At 34.4% G+C, this 23,188-nt stretch overlaps 1 protein-coding gene across 7 annotated transcripts in view; it reads right to left on the reverse strand.

Moving 5' to 3' along the window:
* Positions 1-23,188, reverse strand: part of LOC129744582 (pantothenate kinase 3) — a 61,861-nt gene that overhangs the window by 8,919 nt on the left and 29,754 nt on the right. For 6 of the 7 annotated variants that reach the window (XM_055737191.1, XM_055737192.1, XM_055737194.1 and 3 more), the window contains one exon: positions 9,671-10,481. The exons of the other annotated variant lie outside the window; for it this stretch is intronic. In XM_055737191.1, the coding sequence (XP_055593166.1) occupies positions 9,671-10,295 (625 nt within the window). In that variant the 5' untranslated portion in view covers positions 10,296-10,481. The remainder of the gene's footprint in view (positions 1-9,670; positions 10,482-23,188) is intronic. 7 annotated transcript variants of the gene reach the window in all.

The raw sequence follows: 23,188 nt of genomic DNA on the forward strand, positions 1-23,188 counted from the left end.
GGCTGCGTAATCTATATTCTAGTAGGTAGTTGATAAAGATTTTCGATCGAACAAAAACTATAAGAGGCGTACTATATTGACCTTTAACGCGAAAAAGTAGGATGCATTAGCATTTGTGCAAAAATAAGTATGCACCGATTTAGCTAGTTGATAAGAACAGCGTCGTCGTCGTTACTTCTTTTCAGGCGTCACAAACCATGAATGACAGGCACAAGCGGTGGGAAGTCACTTTTGCTTGTTTGGCACTTTTGTTCAAATATTTTGCAAACAATTTCGCGGCAAATTTTAAGAGGAACTGTGGGAGCAATCACGCGATATGGCCCCGTGATCAGTCAGTCAGTCGGTTTTCAGCTTATCGACATCCTAAGCACTACAAACAGTTAAAGGTAGCTAAATCTTTGAAGAGTCTGTCAAAGCTTCGCGGGTCAGTTTACTTGACTTCAGCGAAGATGGGTGTCAATGGGGCTTGAAATCAAATTTCATCAATCGGACATGCGCTCAGAGGGCAGAATGCTGCAAAATAGCCAGGCGGAACTATCGAGAGAACCTTTTAACGTGCACTTGAGAGAGCTTCCGTCTGGGGGTTCGTTACGTGCACTTGGCCGACACGTTGCCGCTACTGATAGGTAAGAGGCTAAGTGAAATAGGTTACTTCAAGAGTGCCCTTGATATTGCCACGTTTGAACTTTCTGATTAGGCAGTCAAGTTTGCGGTCATCGATACTAAGGCTTGTACCATACAATTTCGCATACAATTTACGATTTCTCCATGAAAAAATAACGCACAAAATCGGTAGAAATAGTTTTTTGAAAAATACTGAACATATGTATATTTTTGTTATAATTTTGATGAATTTTTAACTTTTTGTCGAATACCTCCCATTAATTTCTGCACAGTGGCAACATCAACCGTGTCGGCAATTTTTTCCACTACTTTACCATATCAGATGATGTTTGAATTTTTCAATTTACGCTTGACTATTGCCCAATACCTTGCGATGGGACGAAACTGTGGGCAGTTTTATGGATTCATACTTTTTCAAAAACACTACCATATTGGTATAATTCCAATATCTATATCCCGGATGTAGTGGCAGCTGGCAGATCGGGCCAAAACTTCACAGTGCACAGTGGTGCAGAACATCAATCTAGCTGTACGAAATTAATAGCGCTCAGGGATGAAGAGATAGACATTTGATGTCTTCAGCAACATTGTTCAGTTTTACATGGAGCATATTCTAGTATCAAAATTTTTGCCGAGGGGTCCACCGATAGCGAGATAAAAATGCTAACTTTTTTGTTTTTCAAATTAGGGCTTTGATGTCTTCGACAAAGTTGTTTATCTGATCAAAATACATAAGTTTGTTGAATATGTGAAAGTCTTATCACATCACCCTCAAGAATTACAGTCAAAGTAAAAAAATTCTCTTGAAAAAACAGTTTTTTGAACCTGACATGTTGTAGGTTGGATAAAATGGTTCGCTGTCTTTGAAACAAAGTTGACACATGCCACGATCTACATTTGTTTCATATATTATGGTGGGTTGAGAAGTTGCTGAAGCCCTATAGAAAGCATTTAGTGTATTTTATTGGCAATTATGGAAGGTTCGTTCATCGAAAAGTGCACATTTTCGCAACATCCCCTTTTTTGTGATTATTTTCGATGATAAGTGGAACCATTTCCATTAGAAATTAGCGGGGAAATCGGTGGAACTAGTAGAGATTTGAATGATTGAAAATACACTTTTTATATAAAAATTACATATTTCATTATAGTAAAAAAAACGTTGAAAACATTTAATTTATTAATAAAGTGTTGCAGTTTCTTTTATATGTTTTGTTTTATTAAAATACATAGAAATTCGATTTTTCAAATCATTTAAACTCCAAAAAAATAAATGGAACTAATCTGTTAAATTTTGTAGAGCACAACTGTGTACTGGCAAAACCGGTTCTATAATTCATTTATTCATTTACATATGGGGCTGTCCATTAATGATGTCACGCAAAATTTGGAAAAAAATTACCCCCCCTTCCCCCTCTGTCACATATTGTCACAAATTCTGTAACCCCCCTTTTGTATTACGTCACGTTTTCCTACCCCCCCCCCCCCCCCTCCTTGAGTAAAATTTTCAACCCTTTAGAAATTTGATTAAAAATGTTGCTTTTTTTAATTTATCAGTTTTATTCAAATAATTGAAAAAAAGGTTAACAACTTTTAACAAGCCTTCAATCATTGCTTAAAACACATTTCAATCATGAGTCCAAGGATTATGTTGATGATTTTCCATATCAAATACCGGAAAAGTCGAGGCAGTAGCTGCAGCATCAGCGACGATGTTGAAACCATCCAAATCTAGTTCTCTTCTTCAATCCATTCGCAATCCAAATCTTCTACACAGGTAAGAATAGCCAAGCAATCCTGTTCACGTTTTGTCACAATTTTAGTGTGACGGACTTTCCTGAGTGTTGCAGTTGAAATGTTCTTGTGAACTTTCTTATGCTCATAAAATTTACCAAAAGTGATTACTTGAGTATTATTATTCATTAGATGAATGGTGCAAGTAAAATTTTATTGAATTGAGGATAAAATTATTTGTTATTGTTTTGCTGTTTTTTTTTGTAATGATAAGTTATGTCACGCTCAAGCTGACCCCCCCTCCCCCCAATGTCACAAATTGTCACAAAAATCGAAGCCCCCTCCCCCCCCCTAACGCGTGACATCATTAATGGACGGCCCCTATATGATCAAATACTAATTTAGTGCTCTACAAAATTTAACAGATTAGTTTCATTAATTTTTTTGGAGTTTAAATGATTTGAAAAATCGAATTAAAATGTCTTTTAATAAAACAAAACATATAAAAGAAAACTGCAACAGCTTATTAATAAATTAAATGTTTTCAAGTTTTTTTACTATAAGTGAAATAGGTAATTCTTATATAAAAAGTTTATTTTCAATCATTCAAATCTCTACTAGTTCCACCGATTTCCCCGCTAATTTCTAATGGAAATGGTTCCACTTATCATCGAAAATAATCACAAAAAAGGGGATGTTGCGAAAATGTGCACTTTTCGATGAACGAACCTTCCATAATTGCCAATAAAATACACTAAATGCTTTCTATAGGGCTTCAGCAACTTCTAAACCCACCATAATATATGAAACAAATGTAGATCGTGGCATGTGTCAACTTTGTTTCAAAGACAGCGAACCATTTTATCCAACCTACAACATGTCAGGTTCAAAAAACTGTTTTTTCAAGCGAGTTTTTTTACTTTGACTGTAGCTCTTGAGGGTGATTTGATAGGACTTTGACATATTCAACAAACTTATGTATTTTGATCAGATAAACAACTTTGTCGAAGACATCAAAGCCCTAATTTGAAAAACAAAAAAGTTAGCATTTTTATCTCGCTATCGGTGGACCCCTCGGCAAAAATTTTGATACTAGAATATGCTCCATGTAAAACTGAACAATGTTGCTGAAGACATCAAATGTCTATCTCTTCATCCCTGAGCGCTATTAATTTCGTACAGCTAGATTGATGTTCTGCACCACTGTGCAGTGGCTTCGTGTGACTGGATAAACTGCCAAACTATCTCCTAAAGACATCTCTTTTTGTCAATTTGTCCATTCATTGGTTGCTCCAGTGATGAAAACTTTTGTCTTTTTCAACAGCCAAATTTACAATAGTTAAATATTTTATTCGACTTGACAACTCATCAACTTGCGGACAAATTTATCAGCGAAAACAAATTTGAACCTATCAGGAGCATCCCTCTTTAAAGTTAGCAAGGTAAAATTTCTAACCCGGGATATTTCGATCTCGGGAGTTTGAAAGCCTTGGCCATGATTCCTCCCTGACCATGTTGGGCTTTCAACACATGGCTTTGGAGAACTATTTCTCCTCTCCCGCGTTCCATCTCGGATAACTTTGATAATTTCCACCACTAGATAAACAAACCTCTCAGATCCAAACGCTTTTATTAGTTTCCCGGTACGACAACTGGAGGCGTTGCAGTCAATAGAATAAAACGTTCCGGTATAACAGGATTTTAGCGTCATTAAATTTAATTGATGTAAATAATAAATTCCCGTTGCTGATACCTCTGTAATCGAAAGGATAAAAACCTGAGATAAAACAAGTTTCGAGTATTCATTTATCTGCTCAGTTTTGATGTCAGGCTTCAACAATTCATACTACAAACTACAGCTCGGATTCGATTATCCGTGTATGTATAACCAAAATTTTTGTTCTCGTTTGGACGAAAGTTTTATTGCAACTAAAATAGAGAGTTATGAAACAAAATCATCAGTCCAAGTTTGTACAATAATTTACAATGACGTTTTAGTACAAAACAAAATGGCGACACGCCTTTTTCAACATTTTCTTATTGTTTATACTTCACAAATTCTTTTAGAAATATAGAACAATTGATTCTATTTTAATGGCAACAAGCCTAATCCGGGTAGTCTCGACTGAGCCACTGTCGAATTCTCTGCTCGAAGACATGACGCCACTTTTAAGATGCGCGTCTTTTTCACAAAACACGACTGTGATACTGGGGATGCGTCTGTCGTCTTCAAAGCAGTGATGCCAACTATTTTTCAGAAATGTCTGGAAGATTTTGAAAAAATGTCTGTAAGAGTCTGGATGGCAACCCTTATAAAATTTTTTGTTTGGTCGCCAGAATGCAATATTGCGGTCTATTGAATAAAACTCATTACTTGATAATCTATATCCATAAAAATGAATTTCTGTCTGTCTGTCTGTCTGTCTTTCTGTCTGTTCCCTATAGACTCAGAAACTACTGAACCGATTTACGTGAAACTTGGCAGGTGGGGGTATTGGAGGCCGGGGAAGGTTCCTATTATAGTTTGGGACCCCTCCCCCTAACATGAAGGGTGGGGAGGGGCATCCCAAACAAAAGACAATTTTTTGCATAACTCGAGAACCAATCAAGCAAATGGTATCAAATTTGGCATGGGATGATATTTGGGAATGGAGAATATTTCAATGAATATAAGGTACCCCTCCCTCCTCTCAGTGGGGTGATAGAAAGGGGGGAGGGAGGCTACCTTACAATTTTTCTGTAACTCGAAAACTATTCAAGATATTGGATCCCAATTTGGCATGGGAAGGTATTTTGATACGAAGAATATTTCAATGATTATTTGAGACCCCTCCCTTTTTGCAGTTTAAAGAGGGAGGGGCCTCTTTAATTTTTTTTTACATAACTCAAAAACTTATAAAGCAAATGGAACCAAATTTGTCATGGGAAGGTATTTGGATACGAAAAATATTTCAAGGATTATTTGAAACCCCTCCCTCTTTTCAGTAGGGAGATATAAAAGAAAAGGGGCCCTCTTTTTAAGTTTTAAATAACTCAAATACTAATCAAGCAAATGGAATCAAATTGGGCATGGGCGGATATTTGGGAACGTGACATGTTCTAATCATTGTTTGAGACCCCTTCCTTCTTCCAGCGGGGAGAAAGGAAAGAGGGAGGGAAGTTCCATACAATTTTTATTACATAACTCAAGAACTACAACAGCAAATGGAACCAAATTTGGCAATGAACGATATTTGGGTACGAGAAATGCTCCTTTGAATATTTGATATCCCTTAATCCTTCAAAAAGGTGGATGAAAGGGGGGAGGAGAGGTCTCCCTTACAATTTTCAGTATAACTCGAGAGTTGATTGAGCAAATGGAAATATATTCGGCATGTGAGGGTATTTGGATACGAGAAATGTTTCTATTATAAATTGAAGCCCCACCTTTTTTTCAGCGGACAGATATAAAGGGGAAAGTGGGGCTACCATATATTTTTGAGTACAAAAAATCTTATGTATAAAAATGGAAGCGTTTTCTTTGTAATAACATCACGTATAAACGGTTGGTCGGAATAAAGTAAAATTTGGTATCCGCGGGTTTTTTGGGTCAGAGATGGTTTGTATAATAGTTTCAAGAATCTCACTTTTTATGGAAGGTGGGTCCCCATACTAAATCAACTTTAAATGAGAAAGCCGTACAATTTCGACGATTTTCAAAAAATTCGATTCGCGAGCACGATGAAGTTAAGGACGTATGGATGAAACAAAACATTTGTTACGATTTATTTATTTAAAGGTAAAACGAAGTTTACCGGGTCAGCTAGTACACTATAAATGCCTGAGAATATTTGAGGTGGTGTTGGCGGTACTAGGTTGTAGCTTAACATCCTGTTTTACTACCATCTTCGTGGCATTCCTCACTCTTCAATTACCAATTCGAATCATTTTCTGCCATTTTGCAACGAAAGTTTTGAATTTTGACGGTTTTGTCTAAAAATTCATGACGAAACTCAAAAGTCTGGAAATGTCTGGAAGAAATGACAAAAGTCTGGAAGTCTGTAAACCTAAAAAATGTCTGGCAAAAGCCAAAAAGTCCGAAAGATCCGGACAAAATCTTGAAGGTCGACATCACTGCTTCAAAGTTCGTTAAAAGACTGACCTTTTTCCGTTGAAGATGTTCGGTTTCATTTTTCACTCTCTCTCGTTTTTTTTTTCCTTTTAATCAATTTTCGGCAGATAACATGCTTAATAAAACCATATCAAGTGTAGTTTAAAAGTAAACCAAGATAATTAAAATTCTTTATTATCATTTTTTTCTCTTAAATTATATTTTTCTATTTACATCTGTTACCCCACACAAGCATATTTGTTACAGCTTTGAGTAAACTTTTACAACAGAATTTCAGAGAACACAATTTTTTTTAAATTCACAGATTTTATACAGAATTTTTAAAATTTGAATGGATTTCCAAAATTAAATTTTTTTGGCCAGTAAAAAATTTAAATATCTTACTTTCAATTAGAAAAAGTCAAAATCTTCCTATTAAATTTCAAAATTTTCAACCCAAAATCTGGATTAAACCGAATTCGAAAAAATTAAGAAGAATATGAGGCAAAACATCTTTTTTTTATGAAAACATATCAGTAAGGATATTCTGTACAGAACAAGTAAAAAAAATCTCCCCATTTCATTACATACAAACGTCTTGCACAATAATTATTATTTGCACTAAAAAAGCAGCTAATTTTGCCAAAACTGGCTCACAGTGTTAAGAGAGAACAGAGAAGCTTTATGATAAACATTTCAGAATTTTATTATTATTATAACTTTTTTCTTTTCAATCATTATTATTGAAATTTTCGTTGGTTTATAGATTCTAAACCCTTTTCCCTCCCTATTTTTGAAAATAAAATCTTTTCAAAAATATCTAGTTGCTTAAATTGGACCAGTCGACAGTACAGAGTTCCTTTATTGAATTTCCATCCAAATTTCTGTCTTAGACTCGAAATTCGTATTAAAACATTTTCAACTGATTTAACCAAAACTTGATAACTGTGTTAACTTGATTCTGTGTTTTGAATATTTAATCTCTATTCTGAAATTTTGTTTCAACCGATCTTTTTTACATTTGCTTTGAGAGCATCGAATGAAACTTTTGTCACATTTAAAATAACAATTTTTTTATCTGATGAGAATCATATTCATAAACATCTCCTAAAAATAATTGTTTGTGTTTAAAGATATAAAATTGAAATTCAAATTTAGTGCAATTTCTGCCTTGGCTCTGATTATAACTATGTATCTCTTCTTTTTTTTAAATTCAATTCACATTTTGTTTCTCAAAACTTGATTTGAAATTATGATTTAGATTTGAGACACTGAATTTTGATTCTGAATATAACCTGATTAAAGGTTTGAATTCTTAAACTCTGATATCTGTATCTGTATGAAATTTGAAATTAATTATTTTGTTTATTTTTTTTTATTTTGGATTCTATGTTTCAAATCTTTATGACGCTTCCCAATTCTCATTAGGTAAATATTTCTCGATGAAGCACAAACCAGACGATCAATTTAATTTAATTTATTTTATTAGAGAGGCTTACTTGGTAGATTCGCCTCTAGACGATCAATGATGAAATGAAAATCATTTAAAATATCTATCCGGTCATTTATCAAAATCAGAGAATTTTAGTTGGGGATAAGGGTATTTCTAAAAAATTAGAATTAAATTTTGCATTTTGCAGCTCAAATCAGAGCTTTCATTTTTGAGAAATTTCTAAACTCTTTCTTTCTGCAATGTGGGCACGTGATTAATTAAAAAAAATATTTGAAGATACCAGAAACTATCTTCTACGTAGACAACATGGCTATTTGAAGATAGTATACTGAACTCATCTCCAGTTCTTTAACACGTTAAAAAGGTTTTGTATTCTCTGGGATAGCATTTAAAAAAAAAATCATAGGAACCCCCCGAGAAAAATTGCCCCGGGCTCTCCGATGCCTTAATCCGGCCCTGCTAAAGGTAATCTGCCTTTCTGTAAAGCAATTTTCGTAATTTCTAAATGGTGGACGCTGGAACTGCATCGTGTTGCATCCCATGCCTCAGCTATCCAAAAACTGCATAATTTAATGTGAATATGTTGAAAACTTTCGTAAAATTTTCCAGGACGATTGAGAAAACTTTGCATTAGTTTCTGCCGATACAGCGAATCTAAAATCTGAATAATGTATGATCGATCGGCTGGAGCAACGCTGTGGGATTTGACTGCAACAAAAATGTCGAAATTAAAGCATCGACAGTTTGGGGATCTTCAGCTTTACAGTGGGATGAACAGTTGTCCAATAATACTAAGACGCTTGTATCGGAAACATAGTGTTTGACATAAACGTGGAAGTCCACTTTCGTCTGCATTGATCTGACCCGCGGACATTATTTTTCTCCAATGTTTTCATTTAAAAAGCATTTAATGCCATTTTTTCACATTCAGTAATAGTAAAATAATAGAAGGGTTACGAACTTATTTTGGACCAGGGGACCTATTTTGGACCACCTCGTCAAGCTCTATTATCAAGCAACAAAAAATGAAAAAATGGTGCATTACATTAAATGCCCGGGTTTCAACAATATTTGCTAAAAAAAATTCATGATTATTTGTTTTATAAGACAGGTGGTCCAAAATTGGTCCTCTGGTCCAAAATAAGTCCGTTACCCTATACGAGGGTTAAATTTTTGACTCGATTTTCTGTCGGATTCGATTATCTGTTCCGATTTTTTTTTTGCGGGGAACGTAGAATCGTGTTCGGCCTGTATCTTAGTACCAAAGCCTTTACATCTTTACCACCTTGAACTTCTACGGAAAACAATGTGACCATTGGTGGTTTCTATCCCAAAAAACATACTATTGTTCAGGTAATAAGTCACATTTTTATCAAACATTAGTCTAAAACATGTTTGAAAAATATATTTGAAAGCAAGGTGCAGTTTAACTGAAAAGACAACGTTCGATCCTTACTTCATTAGGAGTCTTTTAAATTTTCTCGAAAACAGTTGGTATACTACAAATGCTCATATAAAGTTGAACTACATTCCACATTTTTTCAAGCCATCGCATACGCGTGAACACATGTAAATTTTCCACAATCACAGTGCGTTCTAATTGCCAAATATTCTATAGGTACAAGGTAAACATTACTGGTAACGGATTGAAATACTCAAAAGCGGAAACAATTAGCAGACTCAAAGGTTAGGAATGGTTATATACAGTTGCAGAAAGTTATTGAAATATCTCGGTTAGAATAATACAGTAAAAATATAATGTATCTTACAGATCGGTTCGTCCTTTCCACTGTCATGGGCATCACTGCCGTTGGAATGTGTTCTAGCGGAGCCCAATCGTTCCGCTGCGTCGACATAATCCTCGTCGTCATCCTCGTCATCGTCATCATCATCATCATCGGAATAATCTTCCTGTGGTTCTTTCTCGATCCGGCCTTCTTCGACTTCTGTTTTTGCCGAAGCGACATCCTCCAGCTTGTAGTGAATTGTGCGCCGTTTCCGGCGCCGTCTGCGTTGCTGCGTCATCAGCCTGGAACCACTAGAACTGGCCCCTGCACCCATGGCCACGCCGCTGCTAGCTACTCCGGATCCTAGATTTGACGAAATCGAAGATGTGGATGATGATGCCGACGGTGAGCTGGATGCTATCATCCGGAACTCCTTGTAAGGTTTTGCTTTTGGACTTGACAGCGGGGACATTCTGGAACGTTTCGGCGCCCCGCTCCTTCGCCGGTAGAAGCGACACGTGGCGTACGTGCAGCGCGATGAAACGCTACTGTGTATATTTGTTCTACTACTACTGTTACTGCTGCTACTGCCACTACTACTACTGCTAGTGGATGTGTTTAATGATTGGACCCGGGTGCTGGGGAAATCATTGCAGTTCGGTGGCATCACGTCCGGTGATGATTCCACAGTCGTCAGTCGTATGAGCCGATCCACGTCGCTGCTGCTGTGTTCCGATGATGGGGGCGTCGAGGGCGGCGTCGGAAGACATGGAGAATGAGCCACTGACAACGGAACCGGATGCCGCTCGTGACGCGCACGGAAGCGCTTCTCGATCACTGCGAACAGCGCCACCTGTCGTCGATGATGTCGCGAGACACAGAGAAAAAAAAAGAAAGGGACGAGACGAGAGGAAAACATAGGAGGGTTCAATGGTTAATTTGGTGGGTTCAGTGCGCAACTACTAGCTAACTAGAGACAGTAAAGGATAGACACAATAATGATTAATGACCGGTGATGAACGATTATCGTACGTGTGAAGCTGGGATTATTAAAGCAATGATTGAGCAGTTTAACGGTTTCTTATCTAAAGATATACAATATGTTGGCTCAGTATAGTACCACCTGAAGTCTGAAAAATTTGTTGTCAAAATCTATATAAAGTAACCAAAAAATTTTAAAATAATTATTCACTGAAAAAATGCAAAAATTAACACACGCAAAATGTTAGAAACTTCATAGACTGCAAGGATATTAATTTTCACTGACAATGATAAGTTCAATATTATTCTACGAGAGATTCAATTCTAAAGCACATCAGACGAAGCACAATTTCTAGACACACAAAATTGGTTTGTGTAGTAACCATTGTTTATAAAACAAAAACAAACAGAAATATAGAGAAATCCTAATATTTGCTTTGAACGAAACTTAACCCTCATCCGCATTAGATTTCATTACCCTAATCAGCGCTTGTGGTGTCAATTTGACACCACAAGCTCAAATCGTTATAACTTTTGGCGTGTTAGACCGATTTAAACAAAACTTACATCAAAAGAAACCTTGTAATGTAATTAATATATGTTTAGAACATTATATACAGCTAAAGTTACAAGTTTTCTCGTTATTCAGCATGAAAGAAAAAAAATCTGAAAAAACAGGCCTCACGAAAACTGCTGTAGTTCATATATTACACGTTCAAAAAAATATTTGCCTTATGCAAATGAAAGCTGAAGTTAATGCCTACATCATGAAGACAAGAAATATTTTTTTAAATTTTTTTTAATGAAATGGTCACAAAAAGTTAAAAAAAAGTGGTCTAAAAAACCTACTTTTCATTCGATTGCTAGTAAATACTGTTTGAGCGATAGTAGAGTTTTAGAAAAAATATGACAACAAACTTTATTAAAATTCTAACATTTTGCTGTCTTTAGATTTTTGATGCAATAAAAATTGAATTTACTGGAATTTTTCAAAGTTCACTACTTTGCGCAATTTTTTTACAAATTGAAATTTCATCTGTTTTTGTGGTCCACCGTCAGGTTGTACCCGGATTTTCAGTGCTTTTACTTTGTTTGGACCAATCAAAAGTATATTCATTGGAAAGCTAATTTAATCTACATTCTAGTGAGGTGCAACAAACGGGTAAAAAAAACACCATTTTCACGAATTTTTTCTGGAGCTATAGTTCAAACAAATGTATTCAAATTTTTTGCATTATAGAAAGCATTGTTAAAAGAACATTTAGTATTTTTTTCGTAGAAAAATATTGAAAAAATGAGCCGGTGGCGGAGCACTTTCGAGGATGCCGTTTAGAAAACAGGATTTGCGGTGGACACTGTATCTCAGCACAGAATCATCTGAAGTCAAAAAATCAGAGCAAAATATTTGTAATAGATGTTTTTCTGGACCCTAACGTTTTTATTTAACTTAAATTTTGTTTATGAAATTAAAAGCTACGATTTTTCACGAAAAAATCCGCCATTTTTTATCTGTAAAATCTTCCCAAAGTAAAAAAAAAGAAAAACGTTGGGGTCTGGTATTTTATATGTAGAAAATATGTTCCAAATTTGAAAAGAATCGGATAAGTAGTTTTCAAATGACGATGTCCACGGAAAGCAGAAATCCGAGAAAAGCAGTATTAGGAGGAGATAAAGGCCTATAATTTCTACAGTTTTGCTTCAATTGACTTGAAAATTTAACACAACATTCTTGAAATGTTTTACAATAAACCCCCCCCCCTTGAAAGAAAAAAGACTGTTGAGTATCTAGTTGTCAAGAACTTTTTTATGTTTCGAAACTTAGTTTTTGGTTCGAACAAACCCGAATATGGCGTATTATGTTATTTTACATCATCACCCTGTTGCCCCCTCTTTAGCGCCGGATTACAAACTTAGTTGCAAGAAATTTTCATAATGCTAAAGTTCCTAAGCAACAAAAACCTATTGATCACGAAGCTTTCAGGAAAGGCTTGTGCAAGTGCAAAAAAGCTATTTTTTTAGAAAACACGCTATAATTTTCGTGTTAAGGTATTTTCCGTATTTTTTTAAGTTGTCAAAATTGTTCCCAATTTTAAATTTCACTTCAAATATTGGAAGGAGAAAAAATTGTCAAATAGTTATTCTAAATGTGACAAAAGATGAATTTAAAAACATAAAATTTAGAAGTTTCAACAAAGATCTCGAGGTCCCAAAACTTAGAAAACCATGAAACTTAAAAAACACACAAGACTTGAAAATATCTTTTTGTATTGAAAACAATTTGAGAACTATCAGTTGAAAAATAATATGCTAATTTTTTTTAAATAAAAGTACCGTAAAACGGGGTAAGATTAATTATTTTTTTTCAATATTTCTTGATTGTTTTTTCTGTTAAGGGGAATGTGGCATGTTTCATATTTTAAAAACCAGTACTGGACTCCTATGAACGTAAAACATGGTTGCAGAAATTTATTAGACCACTTTAAATTTGATTTAAAAATCTATTTCGCCTGTGTTTAGAATTTGATGCTTATGGTAGGGTTGCCATCCGTCCCGCAAAAGCGGGACATGTCCCGCTTTTTTGTTGAATGTCCAGCTGTCCCGCTTTTTCCTCAAAATGTCCCGCTTTTTTCTTGAATGAAAATTACAAAATTAACTGAGTAACACTGGAAAAAATCAAACTTTAGTCTCAATTTGAATTCTGTGATGAACAGAAAATCTTTCAAATACATCTTTCCCAAATAACACTTGATTTATGAGACTCTTCAGGCCACTTATGAAACTTAAACTTGGTCTTGTAGCCTGTTATAAAACCTTAAATGTTGCTTGGATTTTCTCAAAATGGAGCTCTATCATTACAGTACGATTATGACTCAGTTAAGTGTATTTGGAGCACGTTCAATCAATGTATGAAGAAAATATAGTTTAAGTTGCCTCCAAATAATTATAGATTATAGAATTAAAGGGATTAATTTTTGCGCCGGAATCTTAGTTAAATTGCGTTATACCACCTTTTTCGACTCAATTGTCCAAAGTATATAAAGATGAAATGTGATGGAAGTTTTCTTGAGTTTTCAATTTTTTTAAAAAATTACCAAACAAACTAATTTTGAAACAAATTACACAAAATTTTTTTTTCACGGTATCGAATCCGCCGTTTTTATGTACGAATTGAAATATTTTCTCTCAAATAACGTGTTAATTCGCGATAACCGTGGAAAATAGCAGTGCATATGGCAAAAACCGTTTAATGTCCCGCTTTTTTCGGCTGTGTCCCGCTTTTTCTTGGTGAAATGTCCCGCTTTTTTCTGAAAGTATCTGGCAAGCCTCGCTTATGGGTAACATTGATTAGTCTCTATTTTGACGGTTTTAAGGAGTTTTCTTGATTATAAAAGATAATCAACACCTTCATAATATTTACCAATGCTAGTAATTGATAAACTAAGGCAGTTCGTGTGTTAAGGCCGAACAATAATTAAAATCTAAAGATGGGCAATGATGCTACATAAATTAAGGGGCTTAATTTTTTAACATTAGTTAAAAGTTAAACAACAAAAAAAAAAAGAAATTTTACTTCCATTCAAATCTTTAGGCCCTCACTTTATACCCCTTTAATTTTTCTTTCAAACTTTACCATTTGATAGGATTTCTACCCTTCTGTCCTAGACTGGTTTAATCTTGGAAAATGTTCCCATTTTTTAAGTATCAAAAATTTACCTAAAAATACAACCAAAACTATAAATTTACTAAGTGAAAAAGTTGAACTGACACATAAATCAACGTGCTGCTTTTAAACGCTTTGATTTTATCAGGAAGGGTGTTTGTTTGTGAGCCTTCGAAAAAATAGATATTTCAAGATCTTGAAATTACATTTTTACTTACATTTGAAATTTCAAAAACAAACCAAACTTTTTCCAATTTGAAACTCTACATGTAGGTTTTTAAACGTAGAAAAAAGTTTTTAGATACTTTAACTTTAGACTTAGCTATTGATGATTATGTAGAGACATTTCATGTTGATCAAAACTACACCGGTGATCAATGTTACCCCGTTTAACGGTACATAAAAATCAATAGTAGAAAATTTCAGTTGGAAAAATTTCAATTTGAATTCCTAATCTAAGATATAAATTGGAATGAAAACTCAATAAAGAATCTTAGTATAGCCGATTGGACCAATTCAAGCAACTAAAGAATTATTTTTTGAATTGATATTTGTAAAATAAAATAATGATCAGAAAGCTAACAGCAATTAATGCACAAAACACCGCATACTCATACTTATGCTTAAAAAGTGAGCATTCTACATTGCCCGATTTTATTATTTTAATATCCATTGATTTTCAATGTTTCTCTTAAAGTTCTTCGCATTTTTTTTAATTTCAAGGATTCCCCGGTATTTTCTCTGATATTGTCCGGATCAAATTTAGGATTTTTTGTAAAGTCTTTGAATTAATTTAGCTAAACATGAATTTTAATTTTAATTTAGAAGTTTGGAAAACGATTTTAACGTTGCTGACGTGTTTCGATAAAAATAAAGAAATTTGTTATATTGTTCCTCACTTTATTCTGAATTCTGCCTAGATTTTTCTGGATTACGCTTTTAAAAAAATTCAAATCATATGCTCAGATTTTACCAAGTTTTAGAAAAAAATTATGCTGATCTACTCGCCTTCATAAATGCGGGGAAAATTCTTCAACATTCACTCTAGGGGGGCCCCTTAGCTTATATCCGAGTGAAAATCTTCGAGATAATATTAATTACCCTACTTGCCCGCTTCCCCTTAATACGGCCTTGGTAATTTATAAGGAGAATTTAAAAACATAAGTTTTTGAGGTGGACAAACAAAAACAAATTTCAAATTAAAAATTCAGAACCCTACATACAGACTTAAATGAATTTCCAAACTAATTATCTAAATACTTTCATACAAATACATTACAAACTAAGAATACTTGAATTTGATGTTCATTCCAAATTAAAAAACTAGAAAACTGCGAACTTTTTTCAATACTGTTTTGCCTAAATTAACCGAAAATTATTCATCGGGTGTAGGGATGTGATTGTGATAGATAAAGGCCAAAGAGCATCCGAGGAGAATCCGTTTTATTCACCAATTGTATGCCCAAAGTCCGCCACACTTTCGATTTTTACCCTAAAATCACATTATGAAATCGAGTAAATCGATTTGTTTTTATGTTGATGCCAAATAACTTATAAATACATAAAAAGCCGAGATTCGATGCTACATATTTCGAAAAAAACATTTGGCCTAATATCGACTTTCTGGGACTGTTTTCTCTGGGTTTTTTTTAAATATTTATTTGATCCTAACGATTTTATCTTCTGGATGTCATTCATATGTATACGGTCGGTTTTGAAATTCGACATGACCCTTTTCGCTGCCACCATATTGTACGTAGGAACATATCTCGAAAAACCTTACACGGATCAATTTCGCATAAACAAACATGCTTGAACGCGCATTGATGGATGCAACCCACTCGAACGAACCAATAAACAAACTTGCTCATAATGTTGTACTATGTTTATCTTATCGACAATTTTCCCAGCCATCAAAAAGCGTCGATATACTTTTCTCGCAGGTCGTAACTGACCTAATATCAACAAAACAAACTTGACATAGAAAAGGTAGTGGGAGCACGATAAAGTGAGAAGCCGGCCGCCGCGCCGCTGCAGAGTGACTTGTCGAAAGGAAAGAAAAAATAAAAGCGTCAAGTTTATACTGAAAAGACAATCTGTCGGCACGCGAATACCAAAAGTAGAGGACCAAATATTTAGTGTTGTGTCAAGCGTCTGGGACATGATTTTCGCAAGCGTCTCTGCTCGCGTGACTGCCAAATGGCGCTTCGTCACGACATCATCACCCGATGATCGAACGACCAACTGCAAAAATGTCCGCCATGCTGTCTAGTGAGTTGGCGGCGTACAAAGTTGCTTCCACGTAAAAGCCAAAAAATTGTGGTGACAGGCCAAGTCGCCAAGTTTGGCACCGATAACCGGCCTTTGATTCTGTGAGAGGACCAGCAACCAAAGATTAGACGGCCACGTGGTCGTCATTCAGGTTGGTATTTAGCGTTGTGTTGTCGAAGATCCGGTACCGCACCCTTTTGTTGCCGAAAACATATGTACGTGGGCAATTCATCCCCCCTTACTCTTTGAGATCAATAACCGATCGCGCGCGCGTCTATGACGTCACTCAGTTGGTGGGCTCTCTGCGCCGCCAAGTCGAAAGGTTACTCTTTTACTATTTTTGCGACGCATTAAAACCTGTTCCGTTGCTTTTTCTTCAGTTTCTCAATGGCATACCAGCCGGGGTTGTTTCTTGACTTCTGTTGATCAACTGGAGTCCGAGAGATTTCTGATGCCGAAGCGAAACTTCACAGAGTGCACCAAATTTTAGCAAATTTCAATGTAAAAGTGGTTAGCGTCTTGCGCCATGACCGCCATCATGCTTAAGTTCTCAGACCGACAGGCTATGCTCTGGCCAAACAACAACTTCGGTATCGATTATGGTAAGATATGTGCTTGCTGCTCTAGAAAATCAAAGCTTGTTGTTTACGGCGGCTGTTGCTGAACGCAAAAATGTAGTTTTTATATTGCTGTCCCGGATATGGTTGTAGGTACCTGATTGAAGGACCGAAACTGGGTTAAACACGGCGTGGATTTACTTTTCCAAATCCCCCCATTCTTTTGAATTGTGAACTAGTCTATTCGAAATGATTCTTTGGAATGCGCGGTGCAATGCGGTGCAAGTTTTATAATCGCCCTAGTTTGATGTTCTGATTACTATACAACTATACAACTGGTTACTTTAAAAAAATAATTACGATCAAAATTCTAACGAAAATGTGTAGGTTCATAAAAATTAGCTCACTGACTGAAATTTTTGACAAAGATCTTCTTTAAGTAGGTATCACGTACCAACCTTGGGAATCAGACGCACCTTTTCAAGGAGCGCTCCACAAAGAAGCACTCCTTTTTAACAGAATTGAAAAGACCAACGGTATTCTAGATATCCCAATCCCAACGACATTTCAAACTCTCACAAACTTCATGAGCAACTGATCAACACAATATTTTCAACAGAGCCGACTAACATAGATCTTTCAGAGAAAGATAATGGGGAGATTTGTCCCATTTTTTTTGTGATATGATATCTTTTTAGAAAAATTTAGAAACTCGCCGTCTTTAATAGTTTTGAAAGCATGTTATTTCAAGATTCTAGGCTGCAAAAATTGGAACGATATGATAAAGGGTTGTAAAGCCTTTTGTCTATAGCAAAAAAGCAGAAATTAATTTTTTTTTTGAAAAAAAATCAATCTTGTAATTTTTTTTTAACCAGGCAGTACATAGATAAATGTTAGTTATTGCTATTGGATAAATATTAATGCAATTAACCAATGATCACGATTGATTTAAAAGATAAATATGTCTTTTTGGAATGAGAGGATCAATTGAACTTATAGGTAGTCAATATTTTCAAAACTTATTGGGATAAAAAAAAAGTTAACCTAAGGTTGCCAGAATTTTTTCACCACGTATATGGGCGGGATAAATTTGTGCTATTTTATCTTAAAACCTGCTAAATCCGGACATTTTATTTCAGATTTCGAAATCTCAAACAATAGATTAAATCAAAAAGTTTTGCAGCTTTTTAACGAATCAAATAAACACTAAAATACCTGTAGTTAATACTTATTACTGGGGGTGAAAACCCAGGCAATATTGTCAGCAGCGTAATAATGTGAATTTTTTTCTAAATATCTAGTAAATATACTTGAACCTTATCTACTTGAATTTGACAAAAAATTTTAAAAATGCTCTGCATAGGTTTTTTATTAGGCTCTTATGAAAATTCGCACCTTAATTGAATGGCTAGTAAAAGATTTGGTAATGTTGTGTCTGAAAATGGAACGTCATGGTCAAAATTTTTCTATTTTTGGAGCCTATATAAATTTTTTGGATTTCCCTAAGATTTTCCTTCATTATAGGAGAAATAGGTGGAATAGCTTAGCTTAGCTTGATTGTCTAATCACATCCACCAAAAACCATTGAACTAGAAACTGTTATCATATGTTTAAGAAATTGTACGGAATATTGATACACACGGATATCTCTACACTTTAGTCTGCCAGCCAATTACCATTTTCAAATTCCCGATTTTTCCCCGGTTTTTCTATCAACATTTTAATTTTTTTTCCGGTTTCAACATACCTATATAAATACGATCAACCATGGATTATGTATCAAAAACATATTATTTCAAAATGATTCCATATGAAAGTGTGCAATGACTCCAATTTATCAGTGAAAAAATCTTAGGGTTCAAATGCCGATTTTCAAAAATTCAGCGATATTTGTTTTTTTTTTATCTGAAGTAGAAAATTAAGTATCATCATGCTGGGAACAGAGAAGAAAAAATAATTTTAGATATATTTCAGTTCAATTTACCTTTATTCAAACCTTGAATACCCTCTTGACAAAATATTCAAATTCTTCTTTTAAACTTATTTTGTATATGTTTTGTTAACTAGCTCTCTTTTGATTAGCTTCAGAGAAAACACACAAGCACATATGTTCTAATCCTAAATTAGGCCTATAAAATTAAAAATCGACTGTTATTCTCTAACGACTCTTGTTCTCGTCTTCAAGGGTTTATTTCATTAAAAAAATTATATTTTTAAGAATACTAAAGCATTAGACTGAGTCGATTTGGGGTCATTTTTGAATTTCTCAAACCCTGGGGTCTTAAAAGCTTCGTTTTGGTCCAAAACTCATCCATGATTTTTTGCAGAATTTTTAAGTAACGTTTACATGAGTAAATTTGAACTTTTAAGTTTGTAAGGGAAAATTGAATATTTTGTACTGAGAAATCAACATCATTTTTGTTTCTTCTGTGGTACCAAGCCTGCTAATGGTTTTTGTGCCAATTTATAAATTTCTTACAGGAAATTTTCCGCTGAACAACTTTGTCCAATATAATAACTTTGTATCTTTTTGGACAAAAAAGTTATTAGCTCTTTAACAGGTGAATGTCTTTTGGCATTGATAAACAAGAAATTCAATTGACAACACTGCTGGGTGCCTAGCGAAGTATTGCAAGACCACTTTTCATGCCATACTTCGTGGGGCACAAGCAGTGGTGTTAATTGAATTCATGGTTTATCAATCCAAAAAAACATACACCTGTTAAACAGCTAATAACTGTTTTTTCTAAAAAGATACGAAGTTATGATATTCGACAAAGTTGTTCAGCGGAAAATTTCATTTATAGAATTTATAAATTGGCACAAAACCCATAAACAGGCTCGGATCCACGGATGAAACAAAACTGATGTTGATTTTTATGAACAAAATATTCAATTTTCCCATACAAACCTAACAGTTCAAATTTACTCATGTAAACGTTACTTAAAAATTCTGCAAAAAATCATGGATGAGTTTTGGACCAAAACGAAGCTTATAAGACCCCAGGGTTTGAGAAATTCAAAAATGACCCCAAATCGACTCTGTCTACTAAAGCACATATTTATCAACAGCAAAGCATGTATAAGCAACTGAATCGAAGATCACAAAACAACACGTGAATTTCAGCTTCTCAGAAAATAGGTTACATAAGTTTCATTTTTGTTACTTTTTTCCGTTCGATAAAAAGAATTTTAAAGAAATTTTACATGAATTAATAACCAAAACTTATGATTTGTCAAATTTCAACGTCTTCAACAAAGTTGTTCAATAAATTAATCATGAATTTTTGATGAATCGAAAATTTTATTATTTTTTAAACATATTAATGTGCATGTCTGAAAACTTGCTTTGAATCGAGGATATTTATCAAATTGATTTAAAATAAGTGTTTGTTTTAAATACAGAATAGCTAGCAATGAGTTTTCAGGCTAATTTTAATTTAAAAAAATGAAAAATTGATTTATGAATTTTTAAACGAAATTTTACCAAAACATGATATGACAACCACCAAAAATACTGTTCTTCGAAGTAGTTATTCGGTGAACTAAGATTTGAAAAATTGCTTATTCTGCCCTAATACTCGACTTCCACTTTTAAACTCGACTTTGAATTTTAATTCTGACTACGAATTTGTGTAATATTCTGGTTCATAAATGTCAATAATGATATTAAAATTACATTGCTAATCAATTAACTTTTCAATTACCATTTTTTAAACCGTAGTACATACAGAATTTTGGATTTTGATTTCTACCCAAGCAACCAAAAGTCGCGTTTTTACTTAAAGATGGAACTCCGAAGTTCACATTTGGCTGAAAAAATATTTTACGGGAGCTTCAGGTGACTATTGTCGCGTAAAACTTACTCAGGAAGTTCCATCGCCCTTTGAAAGTTGAAACTATCGATAACGGAACTTCTAAGCGCTGTTAATGGAACTTCTTCAAACAAGGTCGATAACGTTCGCGTAACTTTCTTAAACGCACCATTAAGATACTTGAAGGTGTTTTAAAAAACCTATATGGGAATTCTAAGCGACATGGCAAAAATGTCTGTCAATTTCTTGTCATGGTATTTGTTTTGTTTATATCTGTACTGATATTTACAAATGGGAGTCAGGATTTTTTCGATTTTTTCCTATAAATGTTAAGATATTCGAATAAATTTTTGATGATGCGAATTTTTGTTACTATTCATATCGTGTACTGAAAATCCTTTAAACGAAATAAGGTACAATCTATTGACCAACCTATTCAATCATTTCAAATGACATTAAGTTTCAATACTAATTATTACAGTGGCAATAATCTATTGCTGGATTGGTCGAGAGGCTGGTGAGTTTCATTGCAACCTAGAGAGCAGCGGTTCAATTCTCTAGACGTAAGCAGCTTTTGTAATCAAAACAATATAATTAAAACCAATGAGATAGACCATGATAGACTGGCAACCTAGCAATTTGACATCTGGTTGTCAGAGCAATCTGTCAATCGGATTTTTTTTTCGGCGCGTAGAAGTTCCTTGACATTCTCTTAGGAGCTAAATAGCGTTCTCTACAGCCACCTAAACGAACTTGAAAGTAGCTTTAAGAACTTAAATTTTGGGCTGATTAGCATTCTCTTCAGACACAAACGAAAGCTGATTAAGCTTCTATGAAACCTTTTTAAGGGAATTCTGGTTGCTTGGGTAGTTTCTGTTATATTTATCATAATTCGAGTAAAGATTTTTAATGGTACATCCAGGTTATATGTCAAAATTTTGTATCACAATCTGAATTGTAACTGCTTGATTAAATTTTTCAATTATGAGTCCGACTTCGGAATCAGAAACTTAAATCTTGAGTTTCAACCTGAGTTTTGAATCTGCATTCAGAGTTTAAATATGAAATATCACGCGAAGTTTCAATTTCTCAATCAAATTTCCAATACCAAAACCGAATCTAAAATAAGAATTTTCAATTAAAGTATTTAATTCTTTATACGATTATATTATTTAGAAGTGCGATTCATTGATTCGAATATGGCTATTTATTTTTTATTTACGTCACTTAACAATCCTTGTGGCATTCGTGTCTGAAAAAATATGGCTAAATATTCTTCAAATTTGTTCAAAAAACGCTAATTGGAGAAAAAATCATGCAAAAACATTCATTTTAACTTCCTGTACGTTCATCGAAGAAGAACAACTGACAACCATGAAAAGCATTTGAACAATGGTGAGCTCTTGATGAAGAAAAGAAAATTCTTTAGAATTTTTCCCGGTTTTGATACCAAATTCCCGGTTATTTCCCGGTGCTATTTTCAATTCCCGTTTTTTCCCGGTTTTCCCGTTTTCCCGGTTCGCTGGCCACTCTGCTATATCCTATATTTAAATTTTCGTTGCTTATCAGAAGTGTTAGAACGAGTTCTGATTCTCTCTCTTTGAACATCAATAACGACGTCGGCCACGTCCCAGTAGTCAATAGTCACTATCTTTTGACTACTGGGAAAAATAGAGAAAAGGATGAAAGATATAAAATTGCGCTTAAGGACCAAGGTCACCTCTGCATTCAAGCAAAAAAAATTGTTAGAGAGTGTGGGTAAAAGGATAAGATCTGGAAACACTTTTGACAAGTGCATGGATCTTTTAAGCAGCATTTTTGGCTCTATTTGGCACATTTTTTTAGAACAAATTTTTTTGTAAGAGATTTCACTGAGGATATGTACATATATTAGGGTGGCAATGGATGCATGGGAAAAACTTCATGGTCGATAATATACATTCTGTAGAATGGTCCAAAAAAATCATATGTGCAAAATTTCAGCTCAATCGGACTTGCGGACTAGCGCTCAAAGTTTCGTTTTTTACCCTTAAAAACCACCAGAGGGCAACCAAAGGAAATCGGGAAAATTGGGATTTTAATTTTTTGTCAAATGACTTGAAAATGTATGAAACTTCAGAATCTGGTGTTACCAGATAAAACCGTTTGATACTTTTCTTGGCAAAATTTAGACCATTCTAGTGCATATTTTCTGGAAAGCATCTTGTTTTAATTTTATTTTTTTATTTTGCTTTTGCGTGAACAATTGTTAGCACTTGTAGTGATATTTTGGGTT

This window comes from Uranotaenia lowii, chromosome 2 (assembly GCF_029784155.1).
Source record: "Uranotaenia lowii strain MFRU-FL chromosome 2, ASM2978415v1, whole genome shotgun sequence".
NCBI classification, from domain to species: domain Eukaryota; kingdom Metazoa; phylum Arthropoda; class Insecta; order Diptera; family Culicidae; genus Uranotaenia; species Uranotaenia lowii.